This window comes from Lolium rigidum, chromosome 7 (assembly GCF_022539505.1).
Source record: "Lolium rigidum isolate FL_2022 chromosome 7, APGP_CSIRO_Lrig_0.1, whole genome shotgun sequence".
NCBI lineage: Eukaryota > Viridiplantae > Streptophyta > Magnoliopsida > Poales > Poaceae > Lolium > Lolium rigidum.
The window spans coordinates 85,595,731-85,614,729 of NC_061514.1; the positions used below are offsets into that span (position 1 = coordinate 85,595,731).

At 45.3% G+C, this 18,999-nt stretch overlaps 2 protein-coding genes across 2 annotated transcripts; both read left to right on the top strand.

Annotated features, from left to right (window-relative positions):
- The first annotated feature begins 2,848 nt into the window (after window positions 1-2,848).
- LOC124673729 (glyoxylase I 4-like) lies at window positions 2,849-3,636 on the top strand. The gene is made up of 3 exons (XM_047209769.1): window positions 2,849-3,030; window positions 3,136-3,250; window positions 3,340-3,636. Exons 1-3 carry the CDS (start codon window positions 2,849-2,851, stop codon window positions 3,559-3,561), a joined length of 519 nt encoding a protein of 172 aa, XP_047065725.1. The 3' UTR covers window positions 3,562-3,636.
- Window positions 3,637-5,152: 1,516 nt separating this feature from the next.
- Window positions 5,153-6,257, top strand: LOC124675861 (NAD(P)H-quinone oxidoreductase subunit M, chloroplastic). The gene is made up of 2 exons (XM_047211929.1): window positions 5,153-5,650; window positions 5,872-6,257. The coding sequence occupies exons 1-2, from the start codon at window positions 5,177-5,179 to the stop codon at window positions 6,046-6,048; spliced, it is 651 nt and encodes a 216-aa protein (XP_047067885.1). The 5' UTR covers window positions 5,153-5,176; the 3' UTR covers window positions 6,049-6,257.
- The last annotated feature ends 12,742 nt before the right edge of the window (window positions 6,258-18,999 follow it).

An 18,999-nucleotide genomic window follows, 5' to 3' on the forward strand; every position in this document is an offset into this window, starting at 1 on the left:
TCACACCACATATCAGATGCCATATGTGCGCGTTAGCTATCTGGGAATCCATGCGGCTTCCTGCGGTGTCCCGCCGAATCCGCTGGAAAGTGACCGGATTTGAACTAGGGCTACATTTTCCGTCGCTCAATAAATTCGGGGAAAAATGTTTTTAGGTCTATGACGCATCACTTTATGTGCGAATTTTTTTCCGTTTAGCGTGATGGTAAACGGGTGCACCAGCGCGCCCGGTACAGCCATACCGCATCTCCGTGGGGGCCCGTTTTGGCCAAATGGCAATTTAAACGAAGTCAGAAAATCCCGCGGAGCCGCATGGCGTCATTTTATGTGTCCTAGTAACCACTCCAAAATTCAGAATTAGGATACGGCAATTATTTTGAAAAACCCTTCACAAACATGGCTATCACGTCCGGAGTTCTATGGCTTTTAGGGCAAATGAGTAGGAAACGGCCCGTGACACATAGTTTATCGGAACGAGGCCATATTTGGCACGTGCATGGTCCCTGGGATGGAAGGCAAGATCCCGGGAGCGGATTTCCAATCCGACCCATGGGCGATGGTTTTTTCATTTTCGGAGTGCCAAAACGGGTTTTTTTTGTGAAGTAACTACATGGAGCGCATTTTAGTATTGCGCGAGACCTCCGCGTAGTGGTAGGACATCGCCTTCACACCACATATCACATGCCACGCGCTAGCTATCTGGGAATCCATGCGGCTTCCTGCGGTGTCCAGCCGAATCCGCTGGAAAGTGACCAGATTTGAACTAGGGCTACACTTTTCGTCGCTCAATAAATTCTAGAAAAATGTTTTTAGGTCTATAACACATCACTTTATGTGCTATTTTTTGTCCGTTTAGCGTGTTGGCGAACGGTGCACTAGCGCGCCCGATACGGCCATTTTCGCATCTCCCGAGGGGGCCGTTTTGGCCACATGGCAAATTGGGCGTCATATTTGGATTCCTCTAATTTTTAGGTTCAAATGATGATATGGATATTATAGTTAGATTCCTCTCATTTTTTCTGATCGATTTAGACATATTATTTGTGAAATTTTGATTTTCTGATTTAAAGATATTAATTATTCCATATTAAATAGAAAAAAGACCAAAAAATAAAATAATTTTATTGTTATTTGAATTCAATATTATTATTACTTATATATTCATAGATGTCTACTTAAGTAATTGTTTGGGATTCAAAAATAAAGAGTTGTGCATCACGATTCAAGGGTTAATAGGGTTGATATGCTATTATTATCAGCAAGAGGTGTCAATTCTATAATGGAAGCTCATCCGAATAGAACCAAGAAGTTAAGTGTGCTGAGGATGGAGTAGTGTGAGGATGGGTGACCGACTGAAAAGTTTAACCATGATTGTAATTTGACATAAGATTAAGTGTACTTAGAGTTAAAAGTGTATTGGATGAAAGATAAACAAGTAAAAAAAAGAAAAAATGGTGTAAAAGAAATTAAAATTTTACAAATTTTAAAAGTCTATGCCGAGGGTTTTGCCTCGGCATATAAAAAAATCGAACTTTTTTTTGAATTTTTTTGGAAAAAGAAAATTTGAATTTTTTAAAAGTCTATGCCGAGGGTTTTGCCGTACGCCGACGGCGATAGTGGCTTTGCCCAGGGAGTTAGACGCCGAGGAGCTATGCCGAGGGCGGCCCTCGGCGTAGCCTACGCCGACGGCCAAAGCAGGCTATGCCGAGGGTTCCCGTCCCTCGGCATATCGCCCCATTCCTGTAGTGTATCATGCACCATAGCTCTACAAAAAAAACTGATGGGGCATCAAATTAAGGAACAAAAATAGGATTAGACTAACATAAGTGAAATAGCGGATTATGAAAAAAAGTTAATGCCAAATAGATCTTGTACTCCCTCCGGATCAGTTTAGCAGGCACACACGTAGTTTAAGAAAATGGTGAGACTATTATTTTGGTCAATAAAATATGAATTATATGCCATAAAATTATATCATTGGAAAGATTTTTTGAATATAAATCTAATGGTATATCTTTTGGAGACATATAGTTCATATTTTGTTGACCAAAGTAAATGTCAAAGTTTATCTTAAACTACGTGTGCGCCTGTTAAATCGATTCGGAGATAGTATCATACACAAATATCATATGCATAATACTACTATATGATATACTATCCAGTGTGGCTAGCCTTACTAAGATCTTAAAATGAGAACATACACTCAGTAACAAAACAAGGAATAATTTATATGTTCTAGAGCGAGGTGATGCGCTTGCATTCGCCCTGAATTTTGTGTTGGTTAATTAGCCACTTGCACCGAGTTGACCCTGAGATTCGCCATGTACCTGATATGATCTCCTGTAGAATACAACACAAAGCATATGCAATCGATTTTTGTGTCATGTCTGTGATCCGAAGCATCGAGATTGACTGACCCGAGACAGTTCTTTTTGGGGTATGGAGAATGAAATTTCAGAACTATTATAAAGTCTAAGCAGAGCTCGTGGCTTTGGTCCCTGGTAAACGTGTAAGCTCTAAAAAATTCGCCGTTTATATCACAAGCAAGATACATGTTCGCCTGTAAACCACCAACAGTGTCGAGAAGCCGGGTATTGATCTTGTCAATGTCGTGGATCCCTGCCTAAGATACCCAGCGCAGCAACAGGTCGATACCGAGTAAGGAGATTGAGATGGATCCGTCGTGTAGGCAAGTCTCCCCAAAAGTCTCCGGGAGAAGTTCCTGATCCCGAGTTTGCGTTAAGGAACTTCTCATGTCAACTGTGCGTCTATATATGTCTTGACCAGAACAGCGATCGACCCATTCACCGAAACTGTTTACTATTTCAATCCAGACACATTTGCATAGATGGGCCTCCGTGATAAGGATCAGCTGCGTGTGCTTGAACTTGAACCCGCCCTGCCGCTCGTCCGCCTGAACCACGTCTCCTTCTCGTGCGCGTCCCTCGAAGCGTCCGTAGACTTCTACCGGCGAGTGCTCGGCTTCGAGCTGGTCCGGCGGCCGGCGTCCCTGGACTTCAAGGGAGCATGGTAAGCAAAGCACGCATGCATCTGGATCTTGCCGGGGTCGAGTAAAATGATGGCATGATCTGCAGTATGCATCTGCTAATGTGGAATTTTACTCATCGATCGCAGGATGCATAAATACGACATGGGCATACATTTGCTGCAACGGAGCTCCGACTGCGACGCGCCGCCAGTTAGGCCGCCGGCGATGATCAACCCGAAGGGCAACCACATATCATTCCAGGTAGAGAGAGTGCAGATGCAGGCTTCCTTCTCATGTACCGATCGAGGTGTTCAGTGTCTAACTGGTCTCGAGTAATTTGGAAATGGCAGTGCTCGGACATGGCGCTGATGAAGGCGAAGCTTCGTGACATGGACGTGGAGCTGGTCACGACGAAAGTATGGGACGGCGAGACGGCGGTGGAGCAGCTCTTCTTCCACGACCCGGACGGAAACATGATCGAGATCTGCAACTGCGAGAACCTTCCTGTGGTGCCCCTTGCTGCCGCAGCCTCGTCTTGCCTAGCCAAGCAGCCCGCCAGCCAGTGCAGATGATGGCGGCTGGGTCGTGCATTGCTGGAGAAGAAAATTTCTCTTATGTGCGTGACAACAGATTTGTTCACAAATTCGAAAACTGACTAGGTTAATTTATTTCTATTTGTATGATGCAAATGTGTGATACATATATAATGTAATACGTGCTATTTCACCTGACTTGCTAATTCTTGCTGAGGAGTACTTGAGTTGTCGCTGAGACAGACAGACATGGTAGATTCGAGTGTAGTCAATCTGGATTTAAGGCTGAGCCAAAAAAAGAAAGAAATAAAATGATTATATTGACTGATTACGTGGAGAAAACAACAATTGCTCACCTCACCCCATGTACACGTCTCTCCTCACCCCCTCCCCTTCCTCCTCCACTGGGGGAGACCATCAACATGCCCTAGAGGTTGAGGATGCAACAATCATGCCATGTGTGGGCGATGGAGCTTGGTTTAACGCCACCAAGCTCCGCGAGACGCCAAACTGAGAGAAATGGGAGAGGGGCAGCCGGATCCGGCCCTAATGGGACTCTGATGAGCTGGATTCTTCGCAAGTGAGCTTGATCCAGTGAAGAGGGTGCTAGAAAATGAAGTTGAGTGATTTACGCTTATGCGATGTTGTATACGCTGTTTTGTATGTTACAAACTTGTGCGTGTTTTTTGGCAAACATAAGGGTGATATGCTCTGATGACTCTTACGCAAATGGTGTATTCATGTTGCTAATGTTCTTGTGTTCGCCACAAACGTTTGCTCAATGTTGCATACATGCAATGATTTTTTTATCAAGAAATACTTTTTTGGCGAAACTTTCATCGATATATTAATAATCATCAACGGTAGTATAAATAACCCAAAAAGTAATTAAGATTATAAATAGGTACTCGGATCGCCATGTGACGAAGTGTAGCACGAGCCAATGTTTTTGGTGTACTGCAAGGGAAAACATTTCAATGATGTTGCAAACTTATAAATAAAATATTGTATGTGAGACGGTTATGCTGCAAAGATGTGCAATCCATAATTACGACTTAAAAGGTGTAGTGAACAGGTATGACGCAACTAACTAAAATGTAGCACCTCCTTTGGCCGTGCTAAAGAAAATCTGGCGTTGCTTCTTCTTTTTCTGCATGGACGCACAAGCACATGTGAAGTTACAGCATCACTCGTCCTGAGCTCACTGCTCACATGTGTAGTTTAGAAGGCACATTACAGTTCTGTCACGTAACGTAGGGTCTTTGGCGTTATCCATGTGACATTTTTTTCTAGGACGGTTAACCGTGTGACACGGAAACGCGTGCCTTGTGCTTTTTTGTTTTTGTTGAGAATTGCGTGCACGCAATTGTGCAAATTTACGCAACCCATATACTTGTCAGCCCAGCAGGCCCAACATGAAGGTCGTTCTCGTAGCCCAACGCAGAAGCAATTAGCCCATAGCGAACAAAACCGGGAAATAGCCATTATCCGCGCGAGCCAGCGAGCTGACAGGTACACGGCGCGCACTGCAGCTGCAAACACAGCCAGACATCGAAACGAGAAGATCACTCACTAGTCACTACCCAGCCAAGCAAAAACAGAGAGACCTCCTGCAGCAGGCAGGTATAGGACTAGGAGTCCACCACACCACACCATGGCGACAGCGGCGGCCTCGTCGTTCCTCTCCCCGGCGGCGAAGTTCGCGCTCCAGAGCCGGTCACCGAGCTTGAGACCCACGCGCAGCGTCAGGTTCCTGCCGGTGAGAGCACAGCAGCAGGAGCCACAAGTGAAGGAGGAGGAACCCGCGGCGGCGAACGTGCCACCGCCGCCGCCGCAAGAGGAGGAGCAGGCGGCGCCGGCGAAGAAGGCGGACGCGCAGTCGCTGCCGCGGCAGCCGCGGGCGGAGAGCAAGAACATGGGGCGGGAGTACGGCAGCCAGTGGCTGAGCTGCACGACGCGGCACGTGCGCATCTACGCCGCCTACATCGACCCGGAGACCAACGCCTTCGACCAGACGCAGACGGACAAGCTCACGCTCATGCTCGACCCCTACGAGGAGTTCGTCTGGACCGACGACACCTGCCAGATGGTCTACAACGAGTTCCAGGACCTTGTCGACCACTACGAGGTAAAACTAAACCACCAAACAACTGAAAAATTTCAGTGCTTTTCTACTTCTGCTACATGTAGGATTTTTTCCTTTTTTTTTAACCAGCTTCATGCACTACTAGCAGAATTCTGTACCATTGTAAACAACAAATGATGGGACTGGACATGCTTTGATGATGTTAAACTGAGACAGTAGTAGGAGTGTAAGACTGACCTGAATTCATTCGTGCTGTTACACAGGGAGCTCCACTGTCAGAGTACACGCTTCGCTTGATCGGCTCCGATCTCGAGCACTACATCAGGAAGATGCTCTACGACGGGGACATCAAGTACAACATGAGGTCCAAAGTGCTCAATTTCAGCATGGGCAAACCCCGCGTCAAATTCAACAGCAGCCAGATCCCGGATGTCAAATAGTTGTATACACGTAACACCGATAGAGAATGGTTACCCCCATTCAAAAGCTGAGGAGTTGTACACTCTTGCTCTTCCATTAGAAAGAACCATGAACCAGAGCATTCCAAAATTAAGATTACAGTTGCACATACACAAACAATAGTGCAGTACATTTACTGTTGACAACATCTTGTCGTCCATAAACCTTCCATATATAACTAGTATCATCAGTTCTCTGAGTTTGCTGACAAATAAGGATAGGAACCAGCATAACAGACACTGCAGACCAAACTAATTCGAAATCGGGAACTGAGGCTTTTTTCGAAAGTTTAACACTTCAAAGCTGAATGACGATGCGCCAAAGTTGAGATGAAACCTAGACTGGACAGTGGTGAACCTCCGTTTCTCTAATCGAGAAAGAACCACTCTTCATGTTGTTCTGTGGGTGGTAAACTCATTCACGAGGAATAATTGAGTACTGTCTGAAATCATCATTCCATGGCCTGAATTGGTCATCATCCGTAACGTTCTGCAAAACGAAGGGAGTAAAGTGTTAGGCATACAGATCGTCGGCCCTAACTAACCAAATAACGGAAAAATACTATTGTAAGGGAGTTGGTCATTTATTAGGGAAGTCCATCTATATAAGGAGCTGCGGCATGCTTTTTTTCTTCCAAGAAAACGCAAAATCTTTGTGTCTTGATGCAATGATAGAAACAGAGTGTCTTCCCAAGGTTCCTCCTTCCAGCCCATGGTTTCCTCCTTTTCCTAAGTCCTCCTCTCCCCATTCACCATGCTGTGCTGTCAAGGCCCTCCTCATCACGGCAGTTACCCCGTTATAGGTTTGTACCAGCAAATATTCGAAATTAGCAACAACAACAACAACAACAAAAACTCATGCTGTTGTGCTGTAGCTACTAGTACTTTGTTACTCCATGCCAGCAAGAAAATACGATAAAGTAGTGCTGCAAATGAACTCATTAGCTACAATTGGTACCATATCCAGTGTGAGCTTTGACAGATCAACACTGGGCTGCCTCCAATAACAAAAAAATCTTGCTCTAACTGGGAACAGTTTTCGCAAGTAACCCTAAAAATATATTGAGTCCTTAAACAAAAAAAATGGACCCGTTATTATTAGAGGCAGGACACTGCGATTAATTTGCAAAAAAAGTTATCAACAAAAAAGAATACAAAGAAATGGTATGAGGTTACCTCCAACCAGAAGAAAAATCCACGCAACAGAGCTAACTGATTGGTATAGCTGGTGCTTGTTACTTGTTTCGCAAAATCTGGAGTAAATATTTAAAAAAAACTTTTAATTAGTACTACAACTTGTTTTTAATCAGACACTGCTACTACTTTCTATTCTATACGGGAAAGATAATTTCTAAAGCAAAACAAAGTCATCTATTATAGCAAACAATCCGCTGGGCATTTATTTTGGCACTCCCATCATGGCACTAACCTTTGGACATGTGCTGAAAGCTAAGCTGCTCAATTGTTAAGTCGACACAGCCCATTCATTATCAGTACTCCACAACATAATATTTCAGGCCTTTGTAATATTGTATAAAAGTCATCACATTCCTTGCATACCCTAGGCATAGACGTATATAGAGGACACTCAAATCTAACATTACAGGATACTGGTTGGTACCGACAACCTCAATGGCCAGCAAAGATTTAGTGGGCCGCCCTTAGAAGACGGTCACGTGGACACCTTCAGCAACAGAAATGGGTCTTCTTGCTGATCGAGCTCAACCTGAATGTTTGCGCCATACAGGGAGAGAGGCCAGAAATTAAGCACCCTGTCTCAACTATCAAGTCTGAGGGGCTGCCTGGGCAGCTGGGCTTCAGATGATGGTAACGCCAACATAATGTAACTGTGTTGCCTTGCACTGCTAGGCTGTGGACTCTCTTAAGGCTTGTATAAACACTTCAATTCTATTAATGCATCAAGATGCACGCTATTGTGTTTTCTCGAAAAAGATAAAATCATTACAGGACAATTTATACAACATAATTATGAATATGTACCCCACATTTTTTTAATGAAAATGGCAACTACTTATCCAAATCTTGCTACTTGGCACAGTCCTGAGATGTCCCTGCTGCCCCACTGTGGCGGCGCACCTGGCGCACTTGGGCACCAAACAAGGTTCACATCCACGCATGGCTGGCCTGCCAGAACCGTGGTTTGACCTCTGATCATTTGACGCGCCACGAGCTGCCCCACTCCCCGATGTATCTTCTGATGTCCTGCTAAGCTTGCAAGGGACGCAATGATTTTTCTGTTGAAGTTCTCCTAAGCTTACAACAGGTTCTTTTTTTTTTGAAACGTGGAGGCAAAAGATTTGCCTCCATTCATTAAATAAGAAGGAGCGTCATGACATGACAAGTTTCAAGGTCCAAGGTCCAAAGAGCAACAAAAGGGATTACTATCCCAAAATTACATGACCCAAGTGCTTTGCCCCCACGGCCACCCAAAACCTAAGCTCGGTTTTAAGTGACGCCAAAAGAATTGGTGGCGGAACCGATTTGTTATTGAAGACTCTCGCGTTTCGCTCGTTCCAAACCGTCCAACTTATGAGCATGGTGATGGAGGCCATAGTTTTTCAGCTTGAGGAAGTCACCGAAGTCCACCATGACTTGACGGTGAGGTCAGATGTCCACTCTTGCGTTCAGATGGAGGGAAGCCCGAGCCAATCTTTGGCCAAACCCCAAAGCCTCTTGGTGAGCCGGCAATGGGAGAAAAGGTGCGCTGCCATCTCTCGAGTTTGTTTGCAAAGCGGCAAAGACCACAATTGTTCCAACCTCTTTTCTCAAGGCGGTCGGCCGTACAAAGCCTATTGCGGATAGCCAACCACGCAAAAAACTTGATCTTCGGTGATGCCCAAGCCTACCAAACCAACCTATTCATGCTAGTAGCCATGGACCCGAAGAATTGTGCCTTATATGCCGACTCACCAGAGAGATTTAACCTACAGCAGATTATAGTGTATCTATAGAAAGCGTATATCCACCACTACACCAAAGAGATTTAACGAATCCGTCAATAAGCTACTTTTGACATATACTAATCTAACAAGAAAGTTTCAGAAGGAAAATGACAATTATGAGCAAAGAAAACTACAAAGTGTTTGGTAAATCACCAGACAAACTGTTCATTAAGCATGGAAAAAAGATTCCGATCCCATACATGTTATGCATCAAAATTATGTAGCCAGATGATTGCAATAATTAACAGAAAGATATTCTAAAAGCAAATAAGAAGTTATTACATTACAAAAGACCAATTGATCAAAGGACAAAGTACATGTGCACAAGTAAAACAAGCATACCTGGGTGAGAATCAAAATATGATTGATTCGTTTCATGTGGAGAGTTGTAGTACTTCACACCTCTGCGCGTCTGCCTTCTCTTTGTTGCCGGAAGGCGATTACTAGCAGCAGCAAGCAGGTTCTTGTATTCTTCCGGGCAACATGGTTTTCTGAGAACACTCAGCAACTTTTTCTTGAAGGATGATTCTGGCCTCTCCATGATATGTGTAGGCCATACAACACCATAAAATCCCTGTGAAACAGATTTGTAATGAATGACGATTCATGAGTACATAGAATAATTCTTTGATCATTATGTATAAAACAGCTGGTGGGATTTAGAGGGAATTGGATTTAAAATATTCTCATGTACAATAGTAATTAAATATATATAGAAAAATATCTGAATGATAATTTTAAACCTAAATATTTTAATCGAATCCTACATACTTTTGAGAAATGAATAAAGGAAGATTCAACCCAATTATAGTGGTTAGGATTATTCTTCTCGAAAGAGTACGCGCAATAAGAAACATAATGCAAAAGAATGTGATTTATGTGGACAGACTCTTTGGAAGACAACATGTTTGGTGACTTATTCAAACTATACATACAAATCATGGTCTATGGAAACAACTAAGTGAGCGAACCAGATATGCATAAAATGGTAAGTACAGAGAATTTTTGTTTTATTTGGTCGATCTTGATCTTAATGTTTGCACACGTCTTTACCATTGTAAAATATGTCTTTCCTTTTTGCCGCTCCTAAATCCACGCGAGAGAAATGTTGCAGGTATCTGGTAGTGGTATTTGTCCAGATTTATGTATTCAACGGATAACTCTACTGTTTTTATATGCATATCCGCTCATAAATACATGCATCGTTCAACTGAATTTGTGTCATGATCTATCCTAATTTTCTCGAATCTAACAGAAACTATCCTCATATTATCACACCCGAATGATTGGTGACGTGGCCTTGAACTCTTCATGGAGAATGGCAGCAACGCTATGGTGGATTGGCGGGCAATAGGGAATGGATTGAAAAGTAATCTTCCAAGAGGCATATCTAAGAGTAACATTTCAATTTTATATATTCATAATTGGGTCAGAGGCTCAGAGCTCTAGCACTCAATAATTAAGGAATGTGCACCCAAGCAGTTCCAAGGACTAACAACTTGGGTGGGTGCCAATGTGTTAAAGTCGAGCCCCCACCATACTGGCTGCAAGCTTTCAAGTCACATGGTGCACTCATAGGACTACTTTTAGTAGGCATTACACATATAAGCGTACTTCCGTGGCACACAAATGAATACCTGATATATGTTTAAGGAGCCATGTTTTACGCCTCTAGGGTGGACCAATTATCTTTTACCCTAGAGCGATGTCTTACGAAAGTCAACTTTTTGGTGGATTTTAATGAAAAACATATTAGATCAGAATAAAAGGTGGATTATACAATTAATTGTTTCATGTGCTTCAAATTAATATGTTCCTTCTGCTTAGGGGTGGTTCTACCGTCATTCCTGCCTAGGCAGCCGCCAGGCTTGTCGGAGGCGCGATTGCCTAATGTCATAGGATTTTCTATGGCGAATTGTCCAGAAAAAATGGGCATCTTAAGCACATCGATTTAGTGTTTTCCCAGGCTTTTGACATGTTTCTGGGTCGGCCATTGTTTTGCTATGGTGCACTACGTTATGGACTTAGGGTATGTTTCTATCAAACTAGGTAGCCTAAGAGCATCTCCAGCTGCGTCTCTCAAAGCATCCTCCAAACGGCGCCGGATCGAGCGTTTGGGGGCGTGTTTTGTTCGTGCCGTGTTTGGGGGACGTCGCTCCCCAGCCGTGTCCCCCAAACGCCGCCCCCAAACTTTTTTTACATTAAAAATATTGTTTTTTATTTTTTTTGCATTTTTATTTCAATAGAGATGGGGAACATTCCACAAACTAATACATAATTGGAAACATGGTTTTACACAAACTAAGAAATAGTTTGGAACATGGTTTCCACAAACTAATACATAGTTTGAACCGTGGTTGACACAAATTAAAACATTGCAAAATGACGAAACCTAACTACTGTTGGCATCGCAGATTTAGTGTGTTCGCTGCCAACAAAGAACACTCCCAGGCACTCCCAGTCACCCAAACTGGAAAATCCAGCTGGTGATGATAGCCAGCCCTGTTGGTCCTTTCGAGGAAGAACATCCAAAAATCTCCGTGCCTATTTTCGCTGCGAAGAAACAACACTCAATCGTCCTCCTCATCGGTGTCGCCAAGGTAGTGCCGGCGGCAGCGCGTCTCGTCGAACACCTTGACGCTCATATCGGCGTTGCCAAGGTAGGAGAATGGTAGCACGCGAACTTCTCCCAGCCGGTGTGGAGTTACATCTTGCCGCGCCCGTCGAAGAGCACGTCCACCGGCCACCGGCAGCAGTCGCAGCCAGCCTCCCGCAGATGCAGCGCGACCGGCTCGTTGCCGGCGACGAAGTCGGCGAACTTGTCCGGCAGCCTCTGGATGCCGAGTGGGTCGCCCTTGAGGACGACGACGAACTCGAACAACACTTGCTCCTCCTCCTCCTGCAGGTCCGACGATGAAGACGACGGCGTCGCAGGCGACGGCGAGTGTGCAGCTCTGCCGCGGCCACGACCACGGCCGCGACCTCGGCCTCGGCCTCTACCAGCCATGGCGTCGACTCTTGAGATGGTGGCGGCTAGGGTTGGGGAGAGAGGCGCTAGGGTTTGTGTGTGAGGGACGATGAGAGAGCGCCCCTTTTTATAGGACGGAGTGAGGCGGGGGAGCGGTGGCGCTCATTAATGCCGACACACAGAGCTAGGCACGATGAGATGCTTCGCTGCGCCTCTGCAGGAACTGCATCATCGCTGCGCGCGCTGCGCGCCAATAACTTCCGTGGCGAGGTATAACATGTTTCAGAATTCCTTAACATGTTCAGAGAAGAAAAAGGAAAGCACAGAAGAATGTTAAAAAAATGCAGATTGACCAGAAATAGACACATAACATGTTTCAGAATTCCATAATAAATAGGATTATAGAACTCTACTTTTTATTTTCTCACAAATTTAACTTAACGTATTGTTCTAGGCAAAGAGTGCTGACAGAAGAAAACCACCACGGATTCAATATGTTTACTAGGCTAGATCCCCTATTGGATCAGTGCACAGAAAAAGGTGATGAAAGTGAGCATGCAGGTTTCCTTGGGCTTGGTTGCATGCTATTTTGCTCCATCCAAATTAGCACAGATGTGCGTGCATGCTATTTATTTGAGGCAGCTTAACCGGCCGTGATTACCCCAAAGGCAGAAAGCCAAAACAATGAACACATCATTGGTGTGATAAAAAAATCCTTTCAAAAAATATTAAGAAAGGGCTGTAATGTGTACATATTATGCAAGAGAAAAAACAGGTAGAGTTGAGTTTATTTGGCCAAACAAAGCTTTTAGTTTCATTTTAGGATGCCTCTCTCATCTTGACTACAGTTATAACCCTAACTGAACTACTTATTGAACTACATAGGTGTTTATACTTTTTAGAAATTGGTGCCAGTAACTACCAAACTAATTGCTGAGGTACAGATTACATGCTCCTAAATATTACTTTACTCTAAGTTGGAGTAAAAGATGTTCTAAATATGAATAAGATGTGTTCATGAAATAGTTTGTAAAGTAAATCTGGAAGTACCATGTATTGGGTAAAATGACCATATCCCCTACCCCTTTGACTACCAAAATCCTATATACAAATATATGCTATTCCGGTACACATAACCCCCTCGCAAGGCATTATATTACATCGATTTTCTCAATATCACAGCATTTCAATAAGCAAATAAGCTGGGCCAAGCAGCCAGCATACATTTCTTTGTGAAGAATTAGCAACTAAAATTAAATCAGCAACTGATAAAAATAGGTAAGTGTGAGGGACAAGGTCGATCATATTGGCTCAATTGGGATGCCAAAATGCAATGAATAATGCTCCTGCGTCTTTAACAAGTGCACACCAAAATTCATTTGTTCAAAACTAATGTGACTCGAAATTAGTATTATATTGCAGTTTTCAGACATGTTGCATGAATCATCTACATCCAGCAGGCACATCGGTACAAGACATACTAGCATAATGGTAGGCTTATGTAGCATATGTAAGACAGCCACAAGTATTAACCACAGAAAATGCATTGCTCACTGCTGAAAACGTATGTTTGCTCCTTATAATCTGTTAACCAAGGAGTGCAGACTGGGGGAAGAGAAACAGATATAGGAGATTCTCACCGCAGCCATGTGAGGATCAGCTTCATGCCCATTACTTAAGTTTGTCTCTGTGTACACGATATTCAGCTTCTCCACAGGCACCACGCTCAACATGTTGTCTTCTCTATTCACCGAATTGATCTTCTCAGCGCCACCTTTCTCCTTCTGACCCTGTTCCACCTTCTGCCCAGATACAACATGTCCCTGCTCTGCTTCAGACACGCGCGCGACAGCATTTAACTGTAGAGGGGAAACGGAAACGATCTTTACCTTTTTTTGCCGACGCGGAGGGGAATCGCGTACAGGAGGCTCCATCATCGGCGCCACCTTGTCCTCCTCCTCAACCTCGACGCCGTCGCCGTCCTCCCCAAAAGCAGCAACGGCGGGCGCTTCCTTCCACCAACCGTTCTTCTCCGCCCAATCAGCTATGTCGCTGAGCCGAACCGGCACGGCGTCCAGCCCATAGCGGACGACCTTGCCTTCTCCTACCTGGAGCACCGGCTGGCCGTCCACTATGCGCGTTCGCCTCCAGAACTTGCGGTAGTCCTCGTCCATGTCCGCGGTCTCGTACCACTGGGGGCCGTCCGCGGGCGGGATCTCCTGCTCCGCCCGGCGGCCCCTTCCTGGCCGGGACGAGGAGGGGGCGAGGGAGCTTCGGGCCGCGCCATTGGCGGCGGGCGTCTCCGGGTCGTCGCCGCGGGCAGGGAGCTCGAAGGCGTACAAATTGCCGTCGTGGCGGACGTGCTGGAGGAACTTGAGGAGGTCGGGGTCGACCTGATCGACCCTGAGCCCCTGGGCGGCGATGGCGGCGGCGGTGGGGAAGGCGGTGCGAGGGCGCGGCTTGGGCATGGTTGGGGTTTTTGCGTCTGGGCTGGGAGGCGAATGGGAAGAGACAGCTCGTCTACAGAGGAGGGAGCCAAAGCGGAAATAATTTCGAGGCTTTGCCTGAACACTCTCAGAACTCTGTGAGTGCGAAGAGACGGCGCAGAGAGGGTCGAATGGAAGCTGCGGATGTGAAACTTCGGCCTCGGCAGGGTATCCAACGGTGGCTGGTGATGGTATGGTCAACAACACACCTTTCAGAAAAAATGGAATCCATTAATTGCATATATAGTAGCACGTTTTGGTGTTATTCTTGTTTTTTATTTACTCTAATAAGGCTCTTTTTTAGAAAGTTGGTATTGCGCTAAATCATATGAAGATATGCTATTAATTTTGCTAAATTATATGAAGTAAATGCACTTTCTTTTTTAGAAAAATAATAGTTGTGTTGATTATTATGAACGGAAATTATAAACATGTGGCCATCAGCAGTGGGCACATCAGCTGCAAATCGCTCCCTTATCTATGTCGGTCGCCGATGGGGGACCATTCCCTCCCGACGCCCTACCACGTGTGGACTGCCACCGCCTCACGTTACCCTACCCCGTAAGCACATGTCGTTCTCCCCTCGCGCAGCCCCTACCGCCACCCAACCTCCGAGCAGAATAGCTCGTCGACGATGCAGGGGCCAATGGCCTCGAACCAGGATTGGTAGGCACGAACCTCCCAGCTATTGGCACTTCGCAGTTGGCTTTGGCTTATAGCTTACTCAAGTATGAAATTCCCGACTTTACTGGATGCGGGATTAAGAGCATTGAGTGACACATGAAGCACTCGGGTGTGAAGATCATTGCATAATAACGAAGGTACAAGAAGACATGGCAAACTCACGATAGAAGTCGAAGAAAGCCGACTCGCGATAAACCGACTCTTGCCCAATGTCCTATAGACTCTAACTCCAACACGAAGACTAAGGAACATAAGTCTAGTTTAAATAGGAGTTAGATTCACATTCAGACATTATAAACATGCAAAATTTGTAATACTTTCTTGCACGAGGAGCCAACTCATAATTATACACAAAATCCAACTTTTCAATGCAATCCAATTATACCCTCCAAACACTTGTGTTGCTTCTGTTGTTCCGAAACTTAATCTAAGGAAACTGAGGTAGAGGCGAGAGAATCGATCTACTTCAACCCATAGCAGTCTCGAGTTCTGACGTGCCCTCCTGGTGAACGGGGTTGAGTTTCTCAAAAGCACCGACTGAATTGTCTTACATATCGCAATTGTAGTCAGTCTCCACTAATGTGTGTTGACGCGCATCGCGTTCAAAATTGAGGGTACATGGTGATATGTTTGTGTGCAAACACACTTTTTGACGACTAAGTTGGAGACATCAATTTTAGATCAGATCATGGTCGATGATAAGATCCCTAAGGTAGGGGAAACCAAATCAATAACATCATCGAGCCTTAGTTAGATGATCTACCGAAAAAACAAAGCCAAGTTGTTGAGGCAACAAAAAAAAACATGTCAAGAGAAGTCTAAGCAGAAAAAGGAGAAAGAGGCGGATCTCGAAGCATACCTAGGGAGCTTCAAGAAAGAGTGGCAAGGTGCCATCACTCCAATCAGGGAGCCTAAGCTACCTCCTCTACTCTGCGCAAGGATAAACCCGTTGTACGAATATCCACTTTTATTGCAAACAGTTAATTGAGATCCATCATCATGCAAAACTCAAAAGAAAAAAAGATCCAACATTATGCTACGTATGGTGCTACATGGTGGCAGATCTTTAGCCCGTCATGCCCGGGCAGCTTGGACTCTCTCTAAAACAAATAACTGAAATGCAGCGCAACGCTGTTTTTCATTGAATTGTAGAGGATTTTGGGTTAGTTTGGTTGAGTTCTAGAGCTCATGGCTAAGAAAAAGGGTACCTCAGCTGGATAGGAAATCTTCAACAAATCTGCCTGGCCAAGCTAGATTGCAATGAACGTGTTTGGATCGGGTTCTGGCCTAGCCGGTAGAATATTCTGCTGTCAGCCCGTAATCCATTTCTTTGTCAGCCCGAAAGAGGGATTAATGATCCATGCCTGGTGTACCATAACAGGCTAATGACCATCACAAGCAGTCTAGGCCAGGCTACTGCGAGATGATTCTCACATATATGTTCCTACTTCATTAAAAAGTGAGTGTGTACCCGAAAAGTGTGTTTAACACATGAGTATCAGTGCTTCTGGTTTTTAAAAGTCATATTTTTCAGATTCCATAAAATTTAAAATTAAATACCCACATACATATAAACATTCCGAAGGTAAGGTAGAAATTTTGGAGAGAAATATGTTGTATTTTGAGAAATATCTACTCCTATACGTAGCCACAATTTTTTTTTTCATGTAGCTCAAAATACAATGCAATTTCCGCCAAAACTTCACAAGAGTATACAGGATATGTGTATGTATTCATAAAATAAATACAATGATTTTTTGAAACAAAAATACATGATCTTTAAATATTTTAAAAACTGGGAGCACTGACTCTCATGTGCACTAAATGTGTGTAGCCATTGATAATGTTCTGTGAGAATGGAATATGAATGATGCTCAATAGCGTGGCAGAAGAGAAAACAGGATTGCAGTTTCGGCCTGCTCAGACGAACATGGACCTTGCTCTTATGTTGGTTCATGTATGTAAGCACCACCAATGCTACATGTTCCCCTCGAAAGAAAAACTATTGCTACATGCGGGTTATGTGTTAACGGATTTGCTTAGGTACGCATTGTGCAATGAAGGCTTGGTTGTGGTTGCTCATTAAGCATACTGCTCGATGCAAATGGTGTCATTCCCTAACTGATAATCCTACAATTTCGCACGCAAGTGTACCATTGTTGACGTAAGAACTTTATGTAGAACGCGTACTTGGACCATGTCTGCCATTGCTCCCCAATAAATTTGATGAGATTGACAAAATCGCCACAAGCGTCTCGATCTCGACGGAAACATTGTCTCTCATTAAAAAAATCACCTTTATCGCCACCGCACAACACGAAGAACATCACCGCGACCTTCCCGAACGGAATCGGAGCTGCGTGAGCCATGCTGCCAAGAGCCACCGGAACTGGGGCCGCCTGCCCAGATCTGGCACCAACAACAGCGCGACATGGAAGGTGCCCTGCCGGCGCTGGCCCCACCGAAGCCCTCCTGGCTCAGGGTGAGACCCGCCTTGCCCAGATCGGGGCCCTCCTGGACCCAATCTGGGTCGTGCCGCCAGCAGCTTCACTCCGCTGCTGCCCATGGAGCATGTCGCACCAGCCCACCCTCCACCAGAAGCCGTCGCCGCCAGACCAAGCTTGAAGATCCCCGAGGAGCTCCGCCGCCCACCGTGTCTGCCACGCGCAGAATCGTGCGCGTGAGGAAGGTCCCTGGGCGAAGCCCACGCGGTTCCGGCGGCGGCGACGGAGGAGGGACGGATGAAGAGGGGTGGCGGTGCAGGCGGCTAGGGTTCGCCCCGGCTGTCGCCCGTGGGGAACAACCCAGAGCGCGTGCGAAGCGTTAATTTCCCCGGGTTCCTTGTTCATCATGGCAACGGAAGGCTACGCGGAGAAGAATGGATTGAATAATTTAGTGACCCAGTATAAAATATTTTACATGGCAAAAATAGTAATGTTTTCAGACATTACAGTTAAGTTCACAGAATGTACATGTACATGTAATTTATTTATTTTTGCGAAAATTCCACCGATCTATTAATAATCATCAACAGTAGTACTAAAAATTACAAAAAGATCATCGGACCACCTAGCGACGACTACAGACGCTAGCACGAGCCGAAGGCGCGCCGCCGTCCTCGCCCCTCCATCACCGGAGCCAGGCAAAGCTTGTCGTAGTAGAGCTTGTTGTAGTAGACAGACGGGAAGTCGTCGTGCTAAGGCCCCAAAGGACCAGCGCACCAGAGCAGCAACCATCGCCAATGATGACAACCGTAGATCGGAAGAGACTGATCTGAAACCACACAATCGAACACAAGAGACGGCTGGATCTTGGGAGATCCGCCGGACACACAACTCCACACGCCCTCCGCCGACGCTAGATGCACCACCGGAGCGAGGATAGGACGGGGAGGACCTTATTCTGACTTCAGGAAGTAGCCGCCGCCTCACCATCCCGATGAAGACACCGAGAACAAACTAAACGAAGAACTGAAACCTTCCCGCCGGCGAGAGGCTGTGGTCCGCCACACCTCCAAGGCCCCAAGGCCACCGGAGGTGGAGCGGACCGGCGACGCCGCCGACGAGAGGGACGAAACCCTAGATGGGTTTTGAACCGCCTCTTGATGGCCTGTGTCTTTCCCGTACCGGTTACATACATGTACATGTAATTTAAAAGCTATTTTGTGAGTGTCTTTTAAAAACGAGAATCAACAACATGACGGGTTATTCCTTCAATACCGATTATACATGTCCTTAGGTAAAAAAAAAGTTGTCATTTCTGTACAATTTCATTTCAATCTAAATTTAATACATTAAGGCAAGACGCTGAATGGCGGGGATAAATTTTATAT

Bases quoted from the DNA above. Each gene is read 5' to 3' on its own strand.
- LOC124675861 (XM_047211929.1), top strand. From the start codon at position 5,177: ATGGCGACAGCGGCGGCCTCGTCGTTCCTCTCCCCGGCGGCGAAGTTC. The intron at 5,651-5,871 runs GTAAAACTAAAC...GCTGTTACACAG, and splicing joins ACCTTGTCGACCACTACGAG to GGAGCTCCACTGTCAGAGTA.
- LOC124673729 (XM_047209769.1), top strand. From the start codon at position 2,849: ATGGGCCTCCGTGATAAGGATCAGCTGCGTGTGCTTGAACTTGAACCC. The intron at 3,031-3,135 runs GTAAGCAAAGCA...CATCGATCGCAG, and splicing joins CTGGACTTCAAGGGAGCATG to GATGCATAAATACGACATGG. The intron at 3,251-3,339 runs GTAGAGAGAGTG...TGGAAATGGCAG, and splicing joins GCAACCACATATCATTCCAG to TGCTCGGACATGGCGCTGAT.